Source organism: Sebastes umbrosus, chromosome 9 (assembly GCF_015220745.1).
Source record: "Sebastes umbrosus isolate fSebUmb1 chromosome 9, fSebUmb1.pri, whole genome shotgun sequence".
Classification (NCBI taxonomy): domain Eukaryota; kingdom Metazoa; phylum Chordata; class Actinopteri; order Perciformes; family Sebastidae; genus Sebastes; species Sebastes umbrosus.
The window spans coordinates 13,065,217-13,092,001 of NC_051277.1; the positions used below are offsets into that span (position 1 = coordinate 13,065,217).

Consider the following 26,785-nt stretch of genomic DNA (forward strand, 5'->3'; position numbering starts at 1 on the left):
TTTCATCCAGCACTACTAGCAGGTCTAAGTCTTAAGTCTTAAGTCTTATCCAGTTAAATAGGCTAACATCTAATGCACAACATTTTGTACAGACATTCATGGTTCCTACTAGACGATGAAGTATTGTTTTTTTAGTGAAAACCAAGAGAGAAAAACCAGTCAGCTATTATATATAGACATTCATGTCTCCCTTTAAATGAATTTGAAGCGACTTTGGTGATCCTTTAACTTTCCATCTAGCGCCATCATTACAATTTTAATTTGTCCAATACTTTGGTTCAAGCCCAAATACCTGCAAAACTAATGATATTACCATCAGCCCAGCAAAGCACTGCTGTGTCTAAGTTCAGCCTCACACAGCCTGTAGACTCTTTGTCTTGTTCAGATGCATTTTTGAAATGCTTTTAGTGAAGTGAAAGTGAAATTCTCTTCCATCATATTGTGACAGGTGTGTCCAATTAACACCAGATATTTGCATGACTGAATACCTTTAGGGGAAACTCAACCTTTAAAGGTGCTCAAAACGAAATTCAGAGCATTTCTATTGACTCCACACGGCTCTCACCATGGCGACGGCTGAGCTGGTGGATCGTAGATAATGGTGCTAATAGCGCTAACAGCAGAAACAACGGCAACAGTGCTAACAGAGCTAACAGTGTTTACCTGGGGGGGGGACCGGATGGCGGGCGCTACGCTTCCGTGACCACGCTGTGAGACAGGATGGTGTTATCAGCTTTAACCGTTGTATGAGCGCAGTGCGGCCATGAGGTAGTCAGTGGGGCACGCTAACATGCACTAAAAGGCATACACTATGTAAATAAAGCACAGAGAAGCAGTCATGTCTAGAAAGTAACCTACGAGTTGCAAAACTCTCGTGAGATGGTTGAGGTTAGGATAGGTCGTCAGACAATAAACAGAGAGAGAGACTTCATTCTCTGCTCAGGTAGACATTACTCCTCTATCTTTACATAGACAATAGTTGTTGATGATGTATTAATATTCCGGATATCATGTAGAGAACCTTTAATATTGAATGAAAGTGAATAGTTATGCTGTGGACTCTCAAAATACAAAGTGCTCTGAACTTTCATTTGAATAGCTTTGTGCTTTCTGCTCCTTCTTTAATTGTTCGTTTAATTGTTTAAAATAAACTTCAACCATAAATCTTTTTATTTCCGGCTGAAAAAATCCAAAGGAGTGAGCTCTAAATCTCTTTTTGTTACCTTCCACCAGAAAATCCAGACAATCCCTTTGCAATTGGAGGAGGATGGGACGTCCCGCGGTGCTTTTGTTTCCTGTGAGAGGAAATCTTCAATCACTTCAACCCTCCGTCTTCATTGGTCCGTGCAGTGTCTCATGAAACCTCCGATTGGTCCTTCATTCCACTGTGAAGACTTGTCAGCCAATCAGCATCTGCCTGGGTGAGTGCCGCTTCCTCTTCCCACCAGCTGCTGCAGTCAATCAGCTTATTCAGCAGCACGAGTGTGTGTATGTGTGTATGTGTGTGTGTGTGTGTGTGTGTGGCCACCCTTGCCTCCCCCTCTCCTCTTTTTCCTCTACAAAATAACCTCGGCCTACCCTCCTTTCCACTCCCATCCCCCCTTTCCTCACACACTTATACACTGTGTTTTCCTCTCACACACACTCACTTGTGAATATACACTCACACACTCCTGCCACATGAGGCCCTGCAGCAGCCTGCTGTGTGTGAGTCACTGGAGAAAGTTACACTAGCGTGTGTGTGTGTGTGTGTTTTTAATGCAGCAGCGTCTCCTCTGCAGCAGATTTCTACTTCAGTTGGGACAGAGCACAAGACAGAGAGAGAGAGAGGGGAGCTCGAGGTTCACCGCAGCTGAATCCAGGATTCTGCACAAGGTAATGATAGCATGATCTCATGTAAATGTTTTAATCATACTCTGTCATTCTAATGCACACGGCTGTTGTCAGGATGGTGGACAGTTTGCTGTGGTTTTGGCTCTGCTTGTGGTGCAGCAGATATCTCAGCCTGGAGCTCTTGTTTTGGGATGTAAAGAAAGTTTTTGCGTCAGGTTGTGACTTAGAGTCATCTGTTTTCGCTGTGTGTTTGTGTGCCATAATTGTAGCAACGTAATGTGTTAGAAAGGTTATAGGTAACGCCAATATGATACCTGGGTTTCAGTTCTCATAAGCTCCTTTTTCATTTTAAAAGGAGTTAAAGTTCTTAAATGTTAAATTATGTCTCAACACAAGCAGCATGTCAATAACTTCGCCTTAAAGTTTAAAACAGGCAAAATGTTTGATTTAAATAAGGAACTATCTGAAGCAAGCAGGTATTCGATGCCAGCTTTTGGTATAGTTTTGGTTATTGCTGCAGATTGATTTCTGTCAGTACTAAAAAGTATTGATGTTTGACACCCAGCTCTAGTTGTTAACCCCAACTCTGGGTCACCATATGCTGCTAAAGCCCTAAACCCTTTGTTGGAGGGAAAAGATAAATCTGTGAGGTAGGATTAGATCAAAATGGATAAGTAACAATAACCTATTTTGATAGCGATGAAAAGGTGGTGGACCTGAAAAATACAATGAAATCCAGTCAGTGTAGCCATGCAGATAATAATAACAAAAAAAGAAGACTGAAGAAGCAATTGAAAATGTATTGTGTAGAAAATTTTATATTTTCGTATAACCAAATAGAACCACAGACTACAGCCTTCATTTAAGTTGAGTCAACACCTCTCTGAAACAAAAACTGAACATTATAACCTCCATGACTTTATTAATTAATGGAGGGCTGTTGTATGAGATAGCTGCCAGTTTATTAGCTCCAAGTAACACTGAGTGTATATATAATGAAACCGACTAAAATGTATGACAAACAGAATCATTTTTCAGACGTAGATTCCAACAGATTGACTTTGTGCACTAACAACAACAAATGTAAAGAAAATTGTTTTTGTTACATTATTGCAGGACCTCACACTCAATTCAAACAGACAGTGAAACACATACAACACAACGGTTTGTGTACGTCCCTGCATCAGGGTGCAGCTGCAAGTGAGATTTTAATAATGCATTGGTGCAACATGTTGATAGATGGTTGTACAGTATCAGACAAATGGATATAGAACCTCTAGTATTTTGGTACCGACTATAATGTGTCCGTAGAACAGTACACAAGAGTAGAGCTGCAGTGAGTAGTTGTCAACTACAGTAATAAATTAATCGGCAACTATTTTGATAATCGATTCATCGGTTTGAGTATGTAGTAGTAGTAGTTTTTTAAGAAAAAATAGTCAAAATTCTCTGATTCCAGCTTCTTAAATGGGAATATTTTCTGGTTTCTTTAAAACAAGACATTTAAGGACGTCATCTTGAGCTTTTGGAAACACTGATCTACATTTTTCACCATTTTCTGACATTTTATAAACCAAACAACTAATCGATTAATCAACAAGATTAAATCAACAATGAAAACAATCGTTAGTTGCAGCCCTACTCCAGAGTATGAAGAGTGTAAAAAAAACATGTTCACAATTCTCAGTGTGCTCTAAGGTATCACAAAGCTTTTGTTTTGGTATCATGATGCATGGAAGAAACTCTGAGCCTTGTTGCTGATGTTGCCATGAGTAACTCCTCGCGTGGACACTATAATTCAATCACTGAGTCAAAAATAAAACCGCCATTAGATTCCTGTCCTTTAAAGTCACAGAAAGCTGTTCAGCTGAATCATGTAGTGGCTAATTGTCACAGCGGTGGCAGCATTAGTCGCTCTGTAAGCAGCTTGCCGGCCTCCCGGTGGGCCAACACGTGGTGTTCCAGCTCAGAGGGTCCATGACAATACATATCCCCTCTCTGCATGTTTGTGTGAAGTCAACAATATAAACAAAGCCATCACATCTGCTGCTGTCTGCGGGTTTGTGGAGGTCATCTTGATATGAGGTGACTGATATCAGTGCACTTCATTCCCAAGTGATAATAAATTAAAATCAGGAATGTTACGATGTCAGCCTTGAAATTCTAGGAATTTAATGTGGAAGGTATATCTTCCATATATTTGGAAAACCTTTTCTTGAACTCTGTTTTCATTTTTTCGGTGTTTGAATAACAGATAGACGGTAGAAAATGGTCCACTTTCTAGCGTTCCAATCAAATGTGAAGGATTTGATTTAAATCCCTCTTGTACCTGTATACCTCTCAAATATCACCGCCCCATTTCACTGGGGAATACGTCACACTACAGAAGCTAAAAACGCTCTAACTTTCGTTTCATTGGGACTTTAAAGTATTTTTTCTTGCTATGTTCGATGCTAAAGCTGCTCATTCAAGTTGATATTTCACCACAGCATTTACCTGATGTCTTGGAAATGCAAGGAAATGTATGATTTAATTGTAAAATTTTGAGCTACCCTTCCTTGTCATCCAGTATGATTGTACATCTTGTGTGGTCCATCTGGTCCACACTGGAATGAGGACATTTGACACCATGCAGCAATTGCCCTTCACACTGATAACTCAGACAATCAATAGTGGGGGGAAAACCTTTATCTTGTTAAGATGGGTGTGCTTTGCAGTTCAAATTCAAAACCATGGGGTTCATCTTTTTCCACTTGCCATAACTCTATATCAGAAATATGTGCATCAAACACATACAATATATAACCACAGTGTAAATAAATAAATAATAAAATAAAAAAATATATATATCCAATTAAATTCAAGAAATAAACATATATATACTATATCCTGTTAAATGTCAGTAAAATGCATTCATAATATTAGAAGGATGCTCAACAGTGACTATGGAGAAGATAAAGAACCTGTTACTCATGAAGAGATGTTATGTGTAAGTACAAAACATGAACACAGATTGTCTAAGCAGTTTTTCTCTTTGACAGTGATCCAACATGGAGGTGCCCAGGAGGCCTCAGCCCTCCTTCACACTGGCTCTCCCTAAACCGGCCTCATCTTCCCTGTCTCCCATGGGAGCTGTAGAGAAGGTCGCAAAGATGGATGGAACCACAGACAGAGATGAGTTTGGAGGAGAGACAGAGGAGGAGTCGAATGAGTCTGTGTTTGTGGAGACACCGGACGAGACCTCAGAACTTGTGGATACAAATGTAAAACTTACCTCACAGGATAGTTTCTCCAAGGAGAGCTCGATATCAGAGGAGAGGTTGGCAGAGATGGAAGAAGAGGCCAGAAAGAAGAGTAAAGAGGAGGAAGCAGCATCTAAAGAGAGGGCCGCCCAGAGACAGATACTTTCCATAGAGGAGCTGGTCCAGTCTGAGAGGAATTACCTTCGACTGTTGCAGGTCAGCACTGTGACCATCAGGAGCAACCTGCAGAAACTACAGGTAGGAATGAAGTGTGTGCAGCGTTTAGTAACATTGTTATGGAATCTATAACACTACTGATTAAGGCTGTTGTTATTTTCAGTATAATTTAATCTGTGGCTATTTGCTATGGACTGTTTCATCTGTAGAGGTTAGTGGTGCATTGGTCAGCACTGTCGCTTCACACAGCAAGAAGATCCTGGGTTGTATCCCCAGTCCAGGCAGGGCCTTTCTTTGTGGAATTTGCATGTTTGCAAATCATAAAAAAAAAAAATATCTGATTTCCATACTGGATCGTTTAAGACCCGGGTTACCAACTACATGGAAACAGATGATCCGCTGTGGCGACCTCTAATGGTAGCAGCCGAAAGAAGAACAAACAACAAATTATTTTCTCTTTAGAAAAGACCGAAAAATGTCCATTAAGTCCTGTGAGCCCAAAGTGGAGTTCTTCAAATTACTTGTGTTGTTAGTTGCCAACAAGTGATTGACAGTGTGCAGGATTTTTAATCTTTCAGGAATGAAAATACAAAAAAAAAAAAAAAAACTACAAAAGCAAACGAGACAATCAGTGAGAAGATTGATTATTTCTATATCCAATATCCGGCTTTGAGCTGGGAGCCAACACCGAATCCACGCTGCTGTAGGCCCAGGCCGTATTACTGGGCCCGCTGGAGGGAAGGGAGGCATAGGAGAACCAGAACCAGGACAGACTATCAGACCCTGCTGCAGTAAATAATGAGAGGTTTTCTAAAGGGACTCTGGTGCTTGGAAACACTACCGCTTTTGTCCACAGTGGCCGCCAAAATCAACACAAAATGAAAGTTGGTTTTCTAACTTTAACTTACCTTATTTTTTTCATTGCAATATTTCTCAAAGTAGCAGCTACTTGAACACCTTTTTCTTGACAAAAAATGTTGCTGTTGTGCTCTTTTATAGTATTAAGATAGTAAAGTATTTGATTTTATTACATTGGAGCACAAATACAAAACTGCCCTCACTTTATTCATTCATTATCAGGAACAGTACATAAACTCACTAAACATACCATGCTTCGAGAGGTTAGTGTATTATGTTAAATACTTTTCAGTAAGATTGCAGTATCAAATCTGACGGATGGAGATGTATTCTTAATTTTACCACATATCTCATTTTGTGGTAAATATTCCAAATGCAAGGTCCACTTACTAAGCTGATACTGGAGCTTTCGGAAGACCGAAGTGAGTAGATCCTGCAGAATATTTATCACATTTATCCCTGTCATCTACCACATGACAAAAAACAATGTGTTTGGTGTTTACTGCTGCTTGTACTGATGTACAGCTTCTAGGAGCAAATACTGTACATAGAACAGATCCCAGGTGACATCGGGCGAAGGCGGGTTACACCCTGGACAGCTCGTCAGAGTATCACAGAGCTGACACATAGAGACAGACAACCATTCATGCTCACATTCACACCTACGGGCAATTTAGAGTCAACAATTAACCTAACCTGCATGTCTTTGGACTGTGGGAGGAAGCCGGAGAACCCGGAGAAAACCCACGCTAACATGCAACATGAACATGCCAACTCCACCGAGGCGGATTCAAACCTGCGACCCTCTTGCTGTGAGGCGATAGTGCTAACCACTGCACCACCGTGCAGCCCAGCATGATTTTGCTAAGAAAGAGGCTGCATGTCCCTGTGTTAAAAGATCTGTCAATCACTTTTAGAGCATGTTTAGTTCTATATTTGGATTATTTATTGTGGGACATCCCTCTTGATTGTGTCTTTAATTAAAAAGTAATCACTACATCTTGAATTGGCGCCGCAGCATCCAGAGGAAGTGTTGTGCAGAGGCTGCTCTGCGGTTTATCATCGTTTGCTTTTCATTACATCTGAGGTAATGCTTATTACTGCTAAATAACCATTTATTATCGCGGCTGTAATGAAACGAGGCCTCGTAAAATATAATGAAATCAGTCTTTATGGGCCGGAAGGTCTGAGCTGTAGATGAGCATGAAAATGATAACGCACCGAGGGAACGGTAGATGAAGGGAAAGAGAATGAAATGGAAATAGAAAGGAGGAGTGGAAGGGCTACATTATGGGCTGATGACCTGTTAAAGGAAGGAGATGAACTGGTGAATAAGAGGAACTGTTGATGAGATGGACAATAACATAGAGATTTGTCTGTGTTATGTGGCATTGTCCAATGTAAAATTTAGAGACAAAATGCAAATGTGTGGAAATGAAATGAAAGATAGAGTTGAAAAGGGGATTACAGAAATATGGTTAACATTATATGATGGATGGAGGACAGGCGGAGAAAGACAGCCCAATGAAGGACGACAGAGAAATAGATTAAATATTTGAATGAATGGTTCCATTGTGAGACAGGAGAGTTGCTGGTTTGTTTTCTTTCAGATTGTTCAGTGTTGCAGCGGTGCCCACTATTCTCTCATTAGAATAGAACGGAGCTAAACAAAACGGCTCTTTATCAGCTGTGCATCAGCATTTTTTCTTGTAAGGGAGCAGACACACGCATATGTTGCATAAGATGGACATTTCATTTGAATATGTGAATAAATCTTAAACAATTGTAATAGTAACACAGAAACTTCAGTTCTGGAGAGGCATGATGCTGATGCTAATAACCCTATACCATGTAGTCGTCACAGTTTTGCCAAAATCATTTTTGTTAGCTTTTCCATTCAACATTTAGTAACCTCTAAAAACTGAAATACCTGTCGTCACTGAGCTTATTTAGCCAACTAATTTTATTAGAGCCATCAACATGTTTAGAAGTGGATATTTATTTTTCTGTTTAATTTGTACTAACTTGTTTTTTTAATATATATTTTATTTTTTATTTTATATCTTTTGAACAAGTGTTTGCACTTTAACATGTTGTTTCGTAGTTCCTGAAATAAATCACATTACATAAAAAATATGGATTTTATTTGGGCAATCTTAAAGAAATTGATAAAGGACTCTTAGTTGCTCTGGTATTGAAATGAGGACTCAAACATAATGGAATCAGGCTTTATGGGGTGCAAAAACAAAGCTATGGATGAACCCACAAAATGCTGAAAAAATGTGAAAAATGCGGAAAAGTGATGAGACTTAAAAAATAACTTTCCAATACTTGATCCCAGCACATCCACTGCCATGAAGTTAATTAAGAGTGTCTTTCTGTCTGCCTGCCCCCTGCAGCCTCCTCCAGCCGACCTGGACAGCATGTTTCTCTACATAGAGGAGGTGATTGACGTGTCCAGTCGACTCCTCAGTCTGCTGGACCAGAAGCAGTTTCAGTCTGGAGACCCTCTCTTCCTGGAGACACTCTGTAAGGGAGAAATCTATCACTTTCATTTTTCTGTTAATCAGTGTTAGCCCTAAAGCTTCTGTTTCATTATGTTACCTTTGACCCTGTTCACTCCTGGTATTAACATGCGTCTTGGGTGATCCGATCACAAGTGGACAGCTTTAAGTACGTCAGTTCACACCTGGCATTAGAATGTATCTCCACTGACCACTTGTGATCAGATCTCACTTCCCCGCTCTATATGCAAATAAACACTCACATCATTTCCATTTGCAACAACTAAATGTAATGTTGTTTTTAACCAGTTTTTGATTTGAATGATTTAATTTACTGACTTGTGCTGAGCAAATGAAGCAGGTAGCTAGGTATAGACTGAGGAAAAATAATGTGCTGCTCAAAGGCTACCGGCAGCTAATACAGTGGAATATTTTCTTGCATGTTACTCAATGCATGAGTTGACGTCATAATTCAATCAACACAACTTAAATGTCAATATGACAACTTTGATCAATCCATTTGTTTTTATTGGCTCTCTTGCCTGACATACGCTTTAGTGATGATTGGATCTTCCAGCTCTTAAAATGTTTATGAATTTCAACCGAATTATGTAAACCACAAATATTCTTTTTCCTCACTTGGAGAAAACAGTGGCGGAGCGTCGTTCCGGTGCGCTCCAGCAGTATGACACCTATGCACACATACATACACACACACACACACACACACACACAGACACACACACACACAGTTGAGTAGGCCACAATGTGGCCCAGGACACATTTGTGTACATACTGCTATAAGAATGTGGCAATCTGCGTCCCAGACCACCTCTGAATGTGGATGCATTCACACCTGTACTTTAAGAACTGTCCACTTGTGACTGGATCACCCAAGATGCAGTTCTGAACAGGGCCTTTGTCACAACATGAGCTTGTTCAGCCTTCCGCCAGGAAGTGGTGAGATAGTTGCTGGTTTCACAGAGGTTTTCTCTTCTTAGATCAATTGCTGTGATCACACTTGTTAACAGGAAACAAATAAAATCTTCACACTTCTTTTTATCAGAGGTGGTTTTCACATTCCTGTGAGAATCTTAACGAGTTCACACTGATAAATTCAGAGTCTCAGCAAAGGTCTCTGCATGATGTGCATTTCCTCTGTAGTGCAAACACACTACAGTTTATTGCTGTTATACATTGTACTGTATTTGCACTTGCTAAAATCCACAAGTGAGCGGTGACAGTTGAAGAGGTATAGGACAGGTTGTTTGGGACAGATTGTTCTTCTTTTACAACAACAAAACAGACTTCCAAACAACCTTTATGTCCTATTCAATGGAAATAACACCCACTGTTCTAACCATGGGATAATAGCACTTTGTAGAACTTTCACACACTAGTAGTGTGAAAACATACATGATTATGAACAGGTAATATAAAAGCCCTGTTTTAAACTGAAACTAGGTGTTTAAGGGTTACAAGGAAAGTTAATAAAAACACACTTAAATACGTACAGTTTGATGGACAAAAAACAAATCTAACTAACATTTATATAGTAAGTAGAGGTGGTATTTTCCGTTTGAGGGTGCAGAAGCTAGAAATCCTGCAGGCAAAATTGCAGAAAATTAGACAAAATTAGAGGAAAGCTAAACTTATTTTTTCTTCACATTTCAACTTTTTATACAGGTACAAGTAGAAAATAGTGATTTTGAAGAGGGGTAGTGAAAGTAAAGGATGTGTTTTATTCCAGGTCTCCTTAACAACATTTTCTAGTTTCTCAGCACAGAGGCTATTGATTAAATGACTGTCTGCGTGATGGCCATGACGACACTTAACTGGACAACAAGAGAGTGTTGTTCGTTACTCACAGTCCATTGTTCTTAAAGTGGCGTCACTGAAAACATGGATTGAGTTTCACATGATGAGCTATCTTTCTTATTTGTATTCATTTTAATCATCTGTATTTACTCTAAGTGAGTCCTGTCCTTACAAAAATGAAAACTGAATTATACTTTACCCCATTATTGAGCTCTGAGCATGATTTATATTTGTAAATACGTTTTTCCTCTCTGGCAGGTAATTCGTTCCTCAGCCTGTCTTCAGAAATTGAGGCAGCCTATAAGGAATACCTGGCCAACTACAGCCAAGTTACAGTGTTGGAGAACAGCTACAAACAGAAGGAGACGCTCTGGAACGACATCGTCAGAGTCATCAAGAGCTCAGCGTAGGTTTCTATCATTTTCTGTTGTATCACACTGGGACCAACCCTATTTAATATTGCTTCAAACATAAAATTACACCTGGATAAACAATAGACCTAACATTACGACAGTTCATTGTTTCCATTCATCTCTTCAGGCCTGAAGTGAACGCCACCTCTCTGAGTTTCTTCCTGGTGATGCCGGTGCAGCGGATCGCCCGCTACCCCCTCCTCCTGCAGACCATCAAGAAACACACGGACAGTAGTCACCCAGCGTATTCACTTCTGGAGCAGACCGCTAACACCTCCATCGCCTTGAACTGTCGCATCAACGAGTACAAACGCTTCAGAGAAGTTGGTGAGATGGGCGTCCACTATTATCATATAAGCTGATAACAGAAAACATAATGTTATTCCCTTTTATGGTACCATCACTGATACATCTAGAGAGTCAAGGATTCAATATTGATCAGAGTCACAGTTTATCGTACTGTTCTCCAGATTAACTTTCCTGTTTCTGTGATTGTAGCTGACAAATACAAGAAGACAGAAACCCTGACCATAAAGGACAAGATCAACCGCCTCAACACCCACAGCATCGCAAAGAAGACAGCGAGGCTCAGCCAGCAAATCAAGCATGAGACTGGAATGGCACCTAAGGTAGGTTAGAAGTTTAAATATCACCCTCCCTGCTGAAGTGTCCTTGAGCAACACAGGATCCTTTTCTAGGATGCTGCTCTGTAACTGACGCTGACCAATCACTTGTTTGAAATTAGGCATTAGAAACGAGAACCTTAAGTAGGTGTTGGGAATTTATTTATTTATTTTATGTATTTATTTTTTATTATTATTATTTATTTTTTATTTACATTTTTAGATTATTATATATATTTATTTATTTTTTATTATTATTATTATTATTTATTTTCCTCCTTTGTTTTTGAATACACATTTTTCAATTTACAGTTACTATCTGTTATTATATGTACATATCACTTTATTTGTTATGGTTTCGTTTGTTGTAGTAATTTTTCTCAAAGAAACAATAAAAAGCATGATTTAAAAAAAAAAGAAACAAGAACCGATCCCATAAAAATCAAAGCTGTTTCAGGCTGCTTCTACCTGAAGGTAACTCTTCCAGGCCTCTGAGTGAGAGATAATCTTCCAGGAGACACCCTGCCTCCAGCTGCAATACAGTGGTTAATGATTAATCTGTGTTTGAACTGCAGAGACAATATATGATATAGTCTTTTATTGAACCTGCTGTTTGCTCTGGCCTGATACTCTGTGCTTTGTTAGGGTTATAAAGGTCTGATCAATCTCCTGTGGCTGCTCATGGGATTACATTTTCCTACTTTTCCTTTTGATCTTTTTTCCATTTCTCACACAGTATATAGGTTGCAGCTGCATCACACTTTGAAGCTTCGCAAAAAAAAAAAAAATTCTGTGCATTCTCCTGCTATTTTCTATAACTGATTTAAAATGAGTGCAACTACAGCCTTACAGGACAGAATGGACCAGTAGCACCTTTCCAATGTGTCTATTATTACTAGAAATTAACGATGAGCGATGGAGGATGGGAACAAGCTATGTGTCTAGAACCCATGTTGACAAAATGTACCAGTGTTGCATAACTACATGTGGAACGCTGTATTTACGAGGATTTTAAGGTTTGGTACAAGTGATTATTTGAAGTCGTAAACTACGTATCGCATCGTTCCACAGGTAGCTAAAAAAAGAAATCTGACAGCTTGCAACCAAAGCAAATAAAAAGCATATTGAAAAATATGTTCTATTTGCATTATTTACTGTATATTTTAAGCATTTAGGCGACACAAAACTCAGAAATGAGAGAAATTACAGATCTTGTATTTTCCAAATATTTTTAGAGTCCTGACATTCAGTGGAAAAACAGCATCTTTTTTTATCACATTTTATGACAAATGTATGTCTCCCTGTGTGTTGTGCTCCAGCTGGTGGATGAGGAGTTTGATGCCCTGGAAGGTTTCTTCTACGTTCTGGAGCATGGCATCCTGCAGCTCCTTGAGAACGTGGAGACGTACCTGCACCACCTACAGGTAGGCTGACTTTGTTCTACATGATGCCATGTAATGGATAATATTATGTGATATTTAACATGTTGCTGTTGACTTTGGCATTTCATCTGATACCAAACATATCAACTTTGTCTCTGATTGATTGCCTTGTTTTCTATGCTGACACCTCTCACACGAGCTGCTTTGGTACCTCTATTTTTAAACCTGTCTCAGGTGAAATAAAGAAAGAAAAAAGGAAATTCTCATATAAGCATCGCATTTTTGGGGATTCAGGAAATGTCCTTTTGTAGCTTTTGCCACATATGTTTTTATTAGTAAAAATCAAATATTTGTTATACTTTATTTTGTCAATACACATCGTTGATACGTTTCCTTTCCTTTCTGTTATTTAAAGATCTTGAGACATTTTTTTTATCAATTTGTATCTTTCATCTACAGATGATAAGACAAAAAAGGTTTCATTTGATTTTTAATTCTAGAAGTAGGTCTTCTACTGATGCTGACTTTTACTTAGAACATCTTCACAAAACATGATCTGTTTAATATTTCATATAATATGTTAGTCAATTACCTTTACTTAATTTAAAGAAGGCCCATCTTTTCGTTCTTATTGATTTTGTAAATTACCTTTTCCATACTATTTATGTCTTCTACTGTTTCCAGCCACTTATTTACCTTGGGAGGTTCCTGTTTTTCCAAATTCCTGGGATGTTTAAAGTAAACATCAAATCTGTGTCACTTGTGAAGGGAAAATCATACCTTGGATGTTTTGGGCTCCAGATGAATTAATTTTGCATGACATACTTCTTTGTTAGCATTGTTCCTTTCTTACTAATTCAATTCCTCATATTCACTGTGACTACTACAACAACAACAACCAAGTGTTTTGCTTAAGAAAACCTGTCGGTCTTGAATAAAAGGTGAAGAGAGTGCATATCTTATTAATTCCCCCCATTCAGATCACACCAACCCGTCCATAGACTTGAGCTACAGACTTTCTGACTTGTGACCAGGGCAGGAGTGGAATAAGTGGAACATAACTGGATATTATTCTTGAACATGTCGCCATGTGTTTCTGAGTCACACTGTGTAAACTCAGAGGCCCCAGAGTTTAAAATACATGAGTTTCTGTGTACCTTTCCACTCTAAAATTAGCCCACATTGAAACTACTTTTTTCCCCAAAAGGATCAGCACTGTATCTTCCTTCTTTTTCACATTTTCTTACTCATATAAGGCCAATTATTTCCACCAGGCCATGCAAGTTGCCTTCTTGCTGGCAATTAGTTTGTACCTTAAAATCTAAAAAAACAAAGCAAACACTGGTGAATTCTGTAATCCCACAATCTTTTCATTAATCAAAATTAGCCCAACAGACATAAGAGACCTGAGCACGGTATGACAACCCCTTCTTCTTTGTTGGTTTGCAGGCGTTCCTTGCCTGCAAAACAGAGGAGTTCGACTTGGATATGGATGGAGAGAAGGCACCTATTTGCTACAAGGAGATCACTACGGCTCTCAGACAGTGGATTCTTCCTACATTTGTGAGTAGTAGTAAAGACACACTACAAATAAATTTGCTGCATTATTAGTTACACACTCTTTGCAGCATTTGTCTGATGATGAGCATCACCTATTCTTCCATGTAGGAGAAGAGGATGAGGACGTTAATCCACAAGCCGCTGTGTGCGCTCCGTGACCTCCTGGTGGGTCCGAGGAACCTGATCAGGAAAAGGCTGGACAAGCTGCTCGACTATGAACTGTTAGAAGCCAAATCCAATCTGAGCTATGAGGAGCAGGATGTGGCCAACACTTACAGGTAGAGAGAGAGGGAGGGGTTGTTTTAAAATGACGGACTTGACTTTCAGCGTGGTTTGAAATTTTGCCTGATTTGTAAGCAGGTTTTTTTTATTTGGCCACCAGTTTAAGTAGAATGGGATCCACTTTAATTGTAATGAACTGTTTAATGCTGTTGAATATTTTCAGCTATTTGACTCTTAACTACTCCACTAACAAAGTCCAGTCTGTCTGAGTCAGAGTCAAACCAGACAGTGGCTCTGTTTTTACAGCCTCGTCCTTTGAATGACCACAGTCTATATGATTACACCCTTTAGAAGTGATGTTAAGATGTGTCTAATGAAAGGATTAAATGTTATTAAATCCTTGGTTTTGGTTATCGCTGACTTCAACTTACATGTGAACCTCTCCTCTCCTCTCCTTTCCTCTCCTCGCAGGACCATGAACACGCTGCTCCTCAATGAGCTTCCTCAGTTTAACGGTTTGGCTCTGCAGATGATCTGGAGCATGTTGGGGACGTTCAGCTGTCTGCATAAAGACCTGTCCTCAGACATGGAGCAGCTGTTCCAGAGCTTTGCACAACAGGTAATCTCATATGAATGCTGTGGGGTGGGTAAAGCAGAAAATAAATGGCACCATTTTTTCCAGTACACTATGAGGATGTCTTCATTTATGACTTTCAAATGTTTAATTGAAACCTTTGGTTTAATTTCTTCTTCCAGCTCCCTCACAGCTCTCACAACCCCAATGCTTTCTGGGAGTGGGCGGAGACTGCAGTGCTGGAAGGTGCGAGGAGGCTGGAGACTTTGTGTCGAAGTGTACAGGACACGCTCAATGCTCCCGCAGTCCAGGTTGGGATTTTTTTTGTTGGGTTGTTGACCAAGAATACTGATGTGTTTATGCATAATTTACTTCATTAATCCTCTGAAACACAGGCCTAGTTTTATAAGTCAAAGATAGACAGACAGAGATCAACAGACCGTAAAAAAACACAGTCAGCACAGCAAGCTGTCATTGAGCAACCGACCTCCAGGCTGCATCAGGTGCACAAGAAATTTGAGCTACTTAATGGTACAAAACATTTACGCAACACTACGTGTTCCGAAATAGAAAGATGTCACAGAAGGTGAAGGACAAAATGTCACAAGAGACACGCTCATCCTGTATGAATGTCACTCAACATAAGACACTGCAGTTAGTTGATGTTCAACCCAGCTTCAACGTTACTTTATGGACCTCTTATAACAACTGCCTGACGCTGGCAGCTACTAAAAATGACCATATACTTTATAATACACATTGAATCATGGAGCAAAATGACCAGAATGTGTGTGTATGTATGAGTAGCAGGAGTCACCTGACGGTTGTGAGTAATCTCTAAGTATAGCGATGTTTATCTCAGACCAGTGTAGCGGCTGCCATCAGCCCAGTAAAACCAGTTACATGTGTTGGTTCATAGAGAAGGCAGAAAGGTTGTTTAAAAATATCCTCTCTCTTTTGGAAGCTCTTTGTTTACTTCTCAGTTTTATTCTTTCTTCCAGTCCAACTACAAAATCAACCTTTTACAAATAACGGGCATTATTAAACGACCAAATACGTCAAAAACTAAATCCCTGCCTGTACTGCTAACAAAGGATGCTAACGTTAGATGGTTCCTGCTCTGGAATAGCAGCACTGTTATATTGTTGAGAGGATAATGATTGACAACAGGTTTTTGCATGTGATTATGTCATAATTACGCCTTTGATTTCTTGAATTAATTTGGCTAAACAATTAACTTTCCTTTAACATATGTCCCTGCTTCCTGTATTTCCTGCTCGACTACCTGCCAGATGTGTTACACTGGGTCACATTCCTTAAACCTGCCGGGCAACCTGCAGACGTAACCCATTGAAAGAGCAGGTTGCACACGCCATGTTTATTTTTAGGTTATAATAATAATAACCTTAGAATAGACTTTAAACAGCTCTTTACCACTGTACTCATCGCTGTCTAACATGTTGTACAAACTGAAGAATGTGCCACGTCATCACAGTGATTCATATCTGCAGCTTTACGTCATTCATGTGTAACTACAAAATCAGTCATAGATGAGAAGATCCTGAATATTCTTCTTGTTCTGCAGCTTTATTAATCACTTCCCGGTATGTTCACATATTCAGTGACAGGACAGGTTAGATGTCTTTGTTAAGCTGTCATTCCAAGTACTTCGCGGCAGGCCAATCTTGTCCTTTTTTAACCTTTGTCAGGGCTAATTAATATTCAGTTTCCTTACATTTCCCTCTACGTTCTCATTTGCCTCGTGTTTTTTTTTTTCTGTCAGCCTCTGAGTCCGTCCTTTCAGCGCCGTCTGAAGCAGCTCACAGATAAGCACGGTTCTGGAAAGATCTACCAGGTGATGGGGACGGTGGTGGGCAGCCGGGACCTGGACCTGAACCTGACCAGAGGGGAGCTGGTGGCCATCATCAGTGAGGCAGACACCCGCGGAGACAAACGGAGATGGCTGGTCGACGCAGGAGGTAAGAACCAGCATAACTGATAAAACCTTTTGTGTTTTTTATTTGTTTTGTCTCAATCAGTATCTTATTTACATCTGATTAAATGTTTAGTAGCTTGAGACTCAGGAATGACAGATGCTGCAGATCCTGCTAAAGACAATAATCTAATGCCAGTGCAGCTTTTCTTAAATGCAGCTCTTTGGCTCCATCTTTTGGGTGTTTGGTGTTATTGCGATTAACTAGCAATCAAACACCGGTACAGTCGTATTTAGTCTAGGTAAGTAAGCCAGGCACTTTGGCAGATAGGTGGCACATTTGAGAGGACATATACTGAAAATGGAATTGGCTTTAAAAACAGTTAAAGTCTGATTTCAGAAAGGAAAATCTGATATATGATAACATGGTAACACTTTACAGCTTTTATATGGACAACTCCTCCTTTATCTGTGTGTGTTGCATGCAGGCAGACGAGGCTACGCTCCTTCCTCGAAGCTGATTCGCTATCACCAGCCATCAGAAGACCCGCCGCCTTCGCCACACCTGACCCTGCCTGATGGCGTCACGGGAGATCAGAAAATCAGAAGACACTCCTACACCCCAGAGAGCCGCCCACTGACAGTCATGAGCCAGCCGTGCTTCCAGGTGATTGATTGATTGATTGATTGATTGACTGTACCTAAATAACCTAAACAATAGAAACTTCACAGAATCCTGCCTGTGCTGCATAAATCTGCATATTAATGAGGTAGAAGTATGTTTTCTTTAGTGTATAATCACCTGAAAATAAGAATCCTCGTGTTTTCGTTACCTTAGAATAAGTCATTTATATCTACATACGGAGCGGGTCCTCTTCACGAAACCGGCCACCATGTTTCTACAGTAGCCCAGAACGGACAAACCAAACACTGGCTCTACAGAGGGACAGTCGCATTTTCGCGTCGGCCTCCGTAGTTCTCCTTCATGCTTGGCACACGGGAGAACTTTCAGTTGGTTGCAATGTGCAACCTCACCGCTAGATGCCGCCAACATTGCACCTTTAATGCATAACTCCGCAATGATTCAAGATGCAAAATTCATCTTAGCACTATACCACCCAAGTATTGAAATGCAAAATGAAATATTTTGACATTAATATTTTCTTAACTAGTGCAACAATCAGCATATGTTATGGCTGTAACACGGACCTCAGATTACCGCTAAATGATCTGACATCAGACTCCAGACTGTGAGTGTGTGTGTGTGTGTGTTCATTTCCTTAATTATACATTACAGACTGTGTGTGTGTGTCTGAAGCTTTAACTGATTGATGTGACAGCGTTCTGCTGCGGAAGCATCAATCTGTCAAATGTCTGACTGTGTGTGTGTGAGAGGGAATCCTTGCATAACCAGCCATGTGGAAGTGTAATCATGTGTGTGTGTGTGTTTACCTGTATCTATAAGAGGGCTCACTGGAGTATGTGTGTGCATGCATGTTGTGTGCGTGTTATTAATAGAAAGGTCCATAATCGGTTGTTTAACCTTGTAAGTGGGTTACTGTGTGAAGGGTTCATTTATGCAGCGCTGCAGGCTGAGATAGAGGGTGTGTGTGTGTGTGTGTGTGTCTGTGTGTCGTGAGATTGATTTACATTTGCAACACATGTGAGTGTCAGAGGGGAGTGTCGCAGCTTATAAATTTGTGGTGGTTTATGTGGGTGTGTACTGGGGAGAGAGGGAGATTTAGGTGAGTGGATGAGGAAGCAGTAATGCATCAGACATCGCATGTGTGTGTGTGTGTTTACTTGTACACCTATCTTTGTGAGGATCAATTTATGGACGTCAGAGTGAGGACATTTTTGAAAAGTGAGGAACTGTTTTAGGGTTTAGACTCAGTTTTAAGGTTCAGGTCAGAATAAGGTGCAGGATAGGGGTAGGGTAAGGGGGTAGGGAATGCATTATGTCAGTGTGTGTGTGTGCGTGTGTGTGTGTGATATGCCTCCACAGTGCCTGTTAAAGTGAGTGATTGCTCCAGTGACCTTTATAGAGGCATTTTTCACGCCCTCTCCTCCCTACGTCCATCCCCCATGACCCTGAGTCTGCTTGTATACACAACATCCACACCCACAGGCCATGTCCTCACTGGTACAGATAAAAAAAAATGCACCTTTTTCACTCCTTTCTTTTCTTTCATCCACACTAAAAGTTAGGATTTCAAAAAACCATACCGTTCTTTGCTAGTAGGCTGAGGAGAATAGAGATGATGTATCACTGTCAACCTTTTAAAGAGCAGCAGCAGCATCGAAGGTGCCAAATTTGTCTTGGCTGAAACTCTCTCTGTGATCTGTGACAGAGAGTATAATATTATTAATAAATTCCTCTCTGGCTTCTGTCGACACGTCTTGGTTAACTCTCTTTCTCTCACATCTGTGGCCCTACTATGTTGTCATGATCATATATCAACACAAAGAGGCGCAGTTTAGCTTCGCCACACTCCTCTCAACTCATTTCATTTCCATCAGAAGCACAGCTGTGCCCAGCTCCTGCAACATGAATCGCTCTGCAGCCGATAGCCATGGTCACTTTACTCTTTTTTTTATTTTTTCTCCTCCTTGTCTCCGCCCGGCAAAATGCTAATTAAATGGTAATTGGTGTAGAGCGTCGAGGCCAGAGCTGCTGTCGTAGCTGAGAGGTGAGCGGAGGTGGAGGGTTTGTTAATGACACCGAGCAGCCGGCTAAACTCGGCTATTAGCACTGCTGCGGCACTCTGTCATACCAACACAGGGCTCATTAGGGAGCCTTCATTCTATGTGTGTGTGTCTGTGTGCGTGTGTGTGTGTGGTGATGAGATGGGATTTGTCAAGACATAACTAGTGGGCTTAACCTTTTCAGGGAACATTACAATGATTTTTGGTTGTGTTAGTGTGTGTGTGTTCGCATTTGTACCCGCGTGCATGCATTTTCACGTCATGCTCATTTCCTGAAGTGGTGTGTTTTTCATCAGTGTGTTACTTACCCCCGTATTTATGGATCCAAATCAGAGTCCTTTTAAGTTTGGGTATATGAGTTCAATCCAATATGTTTAGGCTACCTAAAGTTACTATGAGGAACTTTTAACTGGTATGACCTATATAAGTAAACGAGACCATGGGACGAAAGGCACGGGAGAACCAGAACCAGGATTGAGCTGGTCGAACTGTCAGACCCTGCTGCAGTGAAATGAGAGGTTTCCAAAAGTGGTGCTCGGAAACACTACCGCTTTTGTCCACAGGGACTGCAACACTAAATGAATGTTCCTCATAGTAGCTTTAAGTGCTGTAAATTCAAAGCAATGTTGCACTGAATGTGCTAATTGTGAGCATATGAACTTTTTATATGCAAGACATCAGCCATCCCATAGGCAACATGCATGATAAAATGACAACTCTAGGCCTGCTAGCATTTGCATTCAGCCCAAATCGGAGCTGAGGCTGATAAGGTCAATTTAGGCTGATTTAAAGTTGCACAAAGTGTGACAAAGCCGGGCAAATTGAGCCTGAGATGTCATAAAATGGCCACTTTACAGAAGATAAACCTTTTTGAGTGCATGACCTTTCCTCTGATGCCACCCTACCAAATGTTACATTTTCCCCCTCTATTACTAGTAAGGTCACGGAATAACAACGTTGTCTCTACATTTTCTTCTCTTCCCATCATTTTGTTTCAGCACTACAGCCTCACAGAGTACCTGTCATGACTGACTTTTACTCTTGTTTTTGACTCCTCTCTTCCAGGTGTTGGCGGCATATGACTTCACGGCGAGAGGAAACCACGAAGTCTCTGTTCGGGCCGGCGAGCCTGTTCGTGTCCTGGAGCCCCACGACAAACGAGGGAACCCTGAGTGGAGCCTAGTGGAGGCGAGAGGTGGGATGAGAGGCTACGTGCCCTCCAACTATCTCACAATCATGCCTATGGGGACAGGGCCACCTGGCACGTACCGGCCCTACTGATAGGAGGGAGGAAATGAAGGAGATCGATCAGCATCAGCATGTACAGTATGACGGGGGATTCACCAATACTGTCTTTAGGAGGCTTACAGCAGTGTTTTTATAATGAAGGTGCACCTGCTTTCAAGCTATAGCCTGATTCTACATTGCGGCCATCAGTATCTAAATCAGTGTTTTTAAACCGACATTAGAGCCATTAAAAACAATAATTTGATGGCCACAGTGTTGGAACTAAAAAAGCGTAATTCCGTCAACTAGTTTTTCAGTTTTACGCTGGAATTTTTTTATTTATCTTCATGACTTAGGCAATGATCACACCGAGACACGTCACTACAGGCGCGGCCGCTTCCAAAAACGCCTTGACAAAGCATGTCGGGCAAAACAGTGCGGTGTGCCTGTGGAGCAGGGCTGTGTGCGCAACCAGGCGATCAAGTGTGATAAAAACAATGGATTCAAGCCGACGTCGAGCTCTTGCCTTTGCTGTGCTATTGAATTATATAGTTCATCGTAATTAAATACAGCTAATATGAACCTTTCGTCTGCATTTGCCGTTGTCCCACTGTTCCCACCACATCTACCGGCACCAAAACTGTAGTAAAGTAGTAAAGTCCACTTCTTGTTTGATTTGATTGGCTGCCTGGGCAGTGTGACATTGACGAAATGGTGCGACTCTGAGCCCTGCACTGAAAAGTTGAGAATAACTTAACTTAAGGAGCGTAAGCCAGGCACTATATACCGTAGGAAACAAAATGGTTTTGCTGGCGACGCGTTTCCAGCAAAGTATCTCTGTGTAATCGGGGCCTTAGGGACCGTTTACATGTTGCGCCTAAAAACGCGTGAAAAAACACCAGCCGTGTCGCTTTCATCCTTTTATCAAAGTTGGGAGGTTGAGATCCTGTCATTCCTGCCGTTACTAAGCAACCAAAACCTGTTTGCTGCGATGACGATGATGATGAAGTTGCAGTAATTTAGCAGGAAGCCTAACTAATCTAAACACAATCAAAACAAAGCTAAATGGGTTTCCAGCACCATGAATTCCTCAAAGTAGCTTTACAGCTTGATTTGTCTGGGTCAGTTTGGCGGTCGACCTTTCAACCGGATGCTGTGACGTTCTTAGACGGAAAAGGGTGAAGCCAGTAAAATAGTCCGTGGGACAGATCATAAAGCTCTGGGTAGCCCTGAACTGAAATGATTAACTTCTCCGTATATTTACTGTAGACTGATATTTATGGAAGAAAGAAAATAAATCTGCTGAGCTGTGATTGGTTGTTCCTCGTCACGGTGCTCGCTACAGCATTTCAAAAGTTAAGCTATTTTTATTTCGTCGTCGCTCTCACTTTTGAGCGCCTTTTCCGCCCGTCTACATTGACAACAGTGGATTTGAGAGCGCAAAAAACGCGGAATGTGAACGGCTCCTTACACTACAACCACTTCCTGTGCAAATTTTCAAAATTAAAAGGAAAAGAAACATCTTTTTTTTTTTTATTTATACAGCCCAAAATCAGGAATTTGCCTCAAACGGTAGTACAGCATTTACAGCCTCTATCCTTAGACTCCTGGTTGGATTATTAATGTCGTAACCTTTTACTAGTAAGGGCTTATCGTTTTTCTCTTAGGCCATTTCTGCACTAACTCGGATACATTTTTCCCTCCACGCCGAAAATACATCTTTTGCTCTCCAAAGTGGCGATGACACAAGTCTCACATGATGGTGTAAAGGAACAAATTAAAGCTTTAAAAACACTGACATCTGACTGTAACGACATCCAAACTCATCAAAAATGATTTGACGGCGCAACAGTGTGAAAACGCCAGGAAGCCAGTTGGCAGGAAGAGCGTAAAGCTGCTGGCTCAATCGGCGACAGAAGGCATTTACACATTTTGCACTCTTGTTGTGATGTTTCAATGCAGAAGAAAAATCTGGAAATGCTCGTGGGCGAGGATAACCTTTGATAACAGTGTTTTAAGATCCCTCTGCTGTGGACATGGCCCCACACAATGCTTGACCTTACTCGTGTTAATATATGTGACGCACTGGAAAAAAAAAATGAAGGAAGCTATAACCCTGGTGCTGGCAGTTATATGGTGCCTTGCTCATGAGCACTTTGGCAGGACAGATGCTTGCTGAGATGGGATTTAACTCTGCATCTTAAGGCTGAAGGACAATCTCCCAAGTTGCACTGCAAATCATTTGTGGTCATTATTACAAAAGCAGCAGAGACGATGGGGAGGCGAAGGGAGGTATCCCATGATCCTCAGCGGGAAGAAAAGGACACTTGAATTGAAAACGATAGACTGCATGTTCTCATTAGAGTGTGTTAGGCAACACACGGAGAGCAAACAGTGTGTGTGCATCTGTGTGATGTGAAATTGGGCTGACAGGTGTGTGTGCGTGTGTGTGTGTGTGTGTTGGGTCTCCTCCTCCTCACCTGGAGGTAGGAGCAGTACTGTATCGAGACTGACAGGTACACAGCGCTCTCATCATCTCAGACTGTGTAATGTGATGTAAATGTAAAATGTCTCCAGGGCCGAGTTGGAGAGAGAGAGAGAGAGAGAGAGAAAGATGAGAGGAGGAGGTGGAGATGTAAAGACAGGAAGGAATTCATACAAGGAGAAGAAGTGAAGGAGTTGGAGGGAAAATGGAAAAAAGGATGTGAGGAGGAACAGCAGGCAGTCTGGATATCTATTTTGTCTCAGCCTCCTCCCTTTTCCCCACTCTAAACCTACTCTTCTCTTCCTACATTCACTCCTGTATCTGTAAAGGCGATGTGTGCTTTCTTTCTCTCAGCTCCTATTACAGTAAGAGACTCCTTGAGGTTTTTTAAAAAGGGTTTAATCATAGATATAAAATAGTATAGACCAGGACTAAAGAGACTTACTTCTGTATTCACAGGCACCTGATGATGCTTGTTGCTATGGATACTGTTCAATGAATGCAGGTCGCGTCTCTCTGTGGCATTTTCTTCAAGTTGGATGGACTGAAAAACATTTCGCTACAGCAGAATTTCAGTTGTTTTTGTCGGTTTAGCAAATGTTTGCCACACAGTATACAGACCTGCAAGACAAGAAGAGCCATTAAGTACCCTGGCTTCAGTACATCCACTTCTGTATTTGACATGGAGGCAGAGAGAGAGTCTTTTCTATACATTTTTATTTCTGTGCATTTAACTTTTTAAATCAGCGCATTTTAGGATGTTTGGAGGAAAACAACTCTCCCAACCTGCAGTCAAAATTGATAATTTTCCTGCATCTATAGTAGAATTTGAATCTTTTGCAACAAAGAAATTTGACATTTTCAAGGAAGAAGCAACATTTAAATCTGTATTTTCTTTATTATTCTATATTTGTTTAAAATGGTGGTGTCTGCTCGACGTTGACTGCATGTGGCACATTTTGCATAAAATGGAGCCTTTCTTTCCACTGGGTAGTGCTGTATCAGCTGCAGTGGACGTGTAGCAGAGGGAGGGAGCTGCTCAGCTGGAGCTTAGCTGTTCCCATTCGTGTGAATGTCAGGACGGAGCAGAGCAGCAGGAGGGTCGGGGAGATGTTACTAATATACCCAAATACCAAATGTCCTCAAGGCTAGTAAGAGGAAGGACAAGTTAAAAAAAACAACTTTACCCACATTTTCACCTCTTAAAAGGCCAATTCGGGTTGGCTGGCTACTTGTGACTAGTGCATGTTAGTGCATGTGAGCGTGCCCCCCCCCTGGCTAGCTCACAGCCGCCACTCTGGACTGCTCTCATACGGCGGTTACAGCTGATGACGCCATCCCGACAGACGTCACCATTTGCGGAAGCGTAGCACCACCCCTCTGGTTCCCCTCTGGGTTCACACTAATAGCTCTGTCAGCACTGTTGCTGTTGTTTACACTGTTTGCACCGTTAGCTGCAACCCGTCTCGAAGGTTAACCCACAATGTTGGAAACTCACACGAGATGTTTGAAGTTAGGCATTGATCTCACATAGTTAAGGTTAGGATAGATCGTTGGGTAGCTAGTCTACCGAGAATTTTGCACGTTTTAGCCTTGCATTTTTTGCATTTAATCCACTGTTTATTAATTCTTCTTTTTTTTTATTCCTATTAATGGCAAATGAACAGTGGGAACCTGCTATTGGTCACGCTTCCTGCAATTTCGAATCCATTTTAAAGTAGTTTCTTATTCCTCAAGAAAATTTTACCAAAGATGCACACACTGTATAAACTAAACTACATTACTTAAAGCATTAAGAAACATGAAATATGACCTTATATATAAAGTAAAGGGTGGATTTTTGTATTAAAATCTTCCTTTTTGATCAGAAACTAGACACAATTTTGGCTATGTTAACTTGTCCTTCCAGGTGGGATGATACCTTTACAGAAATGTGTGTGTATGGATGTGTGTGTGTGTGCCAAAGGAGGCTGTTTTTCAACTCTTCACCACGAGAGGGAGTAGGAGACCTTGGTTGGCTGTGTGTATGAGAGCCTGTGTATTTCACTGTGTAACTGGAGAGTGTGTTAGACCTCTGTACCTTTATCAGTATTAGTGCTTGCCTGAGAGCAGAGCCTGAACATAACTCTGTACATGCTGTTCATATTGTTCAGTTCACCTGTGATGTTTTTATTTTGTATTAACCTGCTGTCAAACCAATGTGTCTGTCTTCACCACCATGTGAAGAGCAACATGTTTAACCTGCTGATAATCTGGTTTTACAGTCTGTACAGCAATTTCTGTTTATAATGCATTGCTTTGTGTCATTTTAACTTATTTGATGCCGCAGGTCTACCTGATCTGAGATGAATCATGAAGTCTTTGAAGTGTTGCCAAAGTTATGAAATCACATTCACATGTATTCACACAGCAGATGGGAGTGTCTGCAGTGCAGCAGCAGTATGTGTCCGGGCAGATGTGAACTGACTGTGTGGCTTCAATAAAACTAAACAGAAACCTGTTCAGTGTCCTCATATCAACCTCACATTAATACCAAATCCAAAAACATATTTAGTTAGAGTTAACGACAGCCTGCACCAATAAAAACCTGTGTAAAGGAGGCACCAGGATTATTGTTTGTAGATCAGATCAGGTGAGATGTATGAACATGGGGAAATTATAACCTTTCTAAAATCGGATCAAAACAAATCTTTTCAGTGTATTTTTTTGTGAAAATGTGTGCTTGTTTGGGTTGGCATTGAATCCTCGGGGGCTGTAGTGATTATTTTCATTATTCGTAGATGTTGGAACTCACAGGAAAGGACATGGACACTGGTTGAACTAAAAAATGTCAGAAAATATTGAAAAATGGTCATCACCATTTCCCATGAGTATGATGTCCATGTCGGGTTACAGCCTGGATGGGTCGCCAGTCAATCACAGGACTGACATACCTACGGGCGATTTAGAGTCACCAATTAACCGAAGCTGCATGTCTTTGGACGTCCAAAGAGTCCAGTGTGATGCCTTAAAAAATTCTTATTTTGTCCAAAACCCAGAGACCTAACATTTAATAAACTGAAACCACTGTACCATCGCTGTACATTGAAGAACATGTAAGATATTGGGTCGGATCAACAGATGCATCACGGGATAAATCTTGCCATGTGTATAGGCTTCAGCTAACGGCTAACGACAACAACTCCTTTCAGCAGGGATAAATGGATAAATACTCACAGAGGACGTTCA

At 40.9% G+C, this 26,785-nt stretch overlaps 1 protein-coding gene across 4 annotated transcripts in view; it reads left to right on the forward strand.

Annotated features, from left to right (window-relative positions):
• arhgef37 (Rho guanine nucleotide exchange factor (GEF) 37) overlaps positions 1 to 26,057 on the forward strand; it is a 30,691-nt gene extending 4,634 nt beyond the window's left edge. Inside the window, exons 2-16 of one of the 4 annotated variants that reach the window (XM_037779940.1) lie at positions 1,234 to 1,421; positions 1,765 to 1,875; positions 4,875 to 5,333; positions 8,510 to 8,639; positions 10,691 to 10,838; positions 10,973 to 11,172; positions 11,344 to 11,474; positions 12,788 to 12,892; positions 14,300 to 14,413; positions 14,519 to 14,688; positions 15,104 to 15,251; positions 15,389 to 15,517; positions 16,990 to 17,185; positions 17,628 to 17,806; positions 20,911 to 26,057. In XM_037779940.1, the coding sequence (XP_037635868.1) occupies positions 4,884 to 5,333; positions 8,510 to 8,639; positions 10,691 to 10,838; positions 10,973 to 11,172; positions 11,344 to 11,474; positions 12,788 to 12,892; positions 14,300 to 14,413; positions 14,519 to 14,688; positions 15,104 to 15,251; positions 15,389 to 15,517; positions 16,990 to 17,185; positions 17,628 to 17,806; positions 20,911 to 21,126 (2,316 nt within the window). In that variant the 5' untranslated portion in view covers positions 1,234 to 1,421; positions 1,765 to 1,875; positions 4,875 to 4,883 and the 3' untranslated portion in view covers positions 21,127 to 26,057. Of the gene's footprint in view, positions 1 to 1,233; positions 1,422 to 1,500; positions 1,876 to 4,874; positions 5,334 to 8,509; positions 8,640 to 10,690; positions 10,839 to 10,972; positions 11,173 to 11,343; positions 11,475 to 12,787; positions 12,893 to 14,299; positions 14,414 to 14,518; positions 14,689 to 15,103; positions 15,252 to 15,388; positions 15,518 to 16,989; positions 17,186 to 17,627; positions 17,807 to 20,910 lie in introns of those variants that run through there. The other 3 variants (XM_037779941.1, XM_037779942.1, XM_037779939.1) reach the window with 3 other exon arrangements.
• Positions 26,058 to 26,785: the final 728 nt, after the last annotated feature.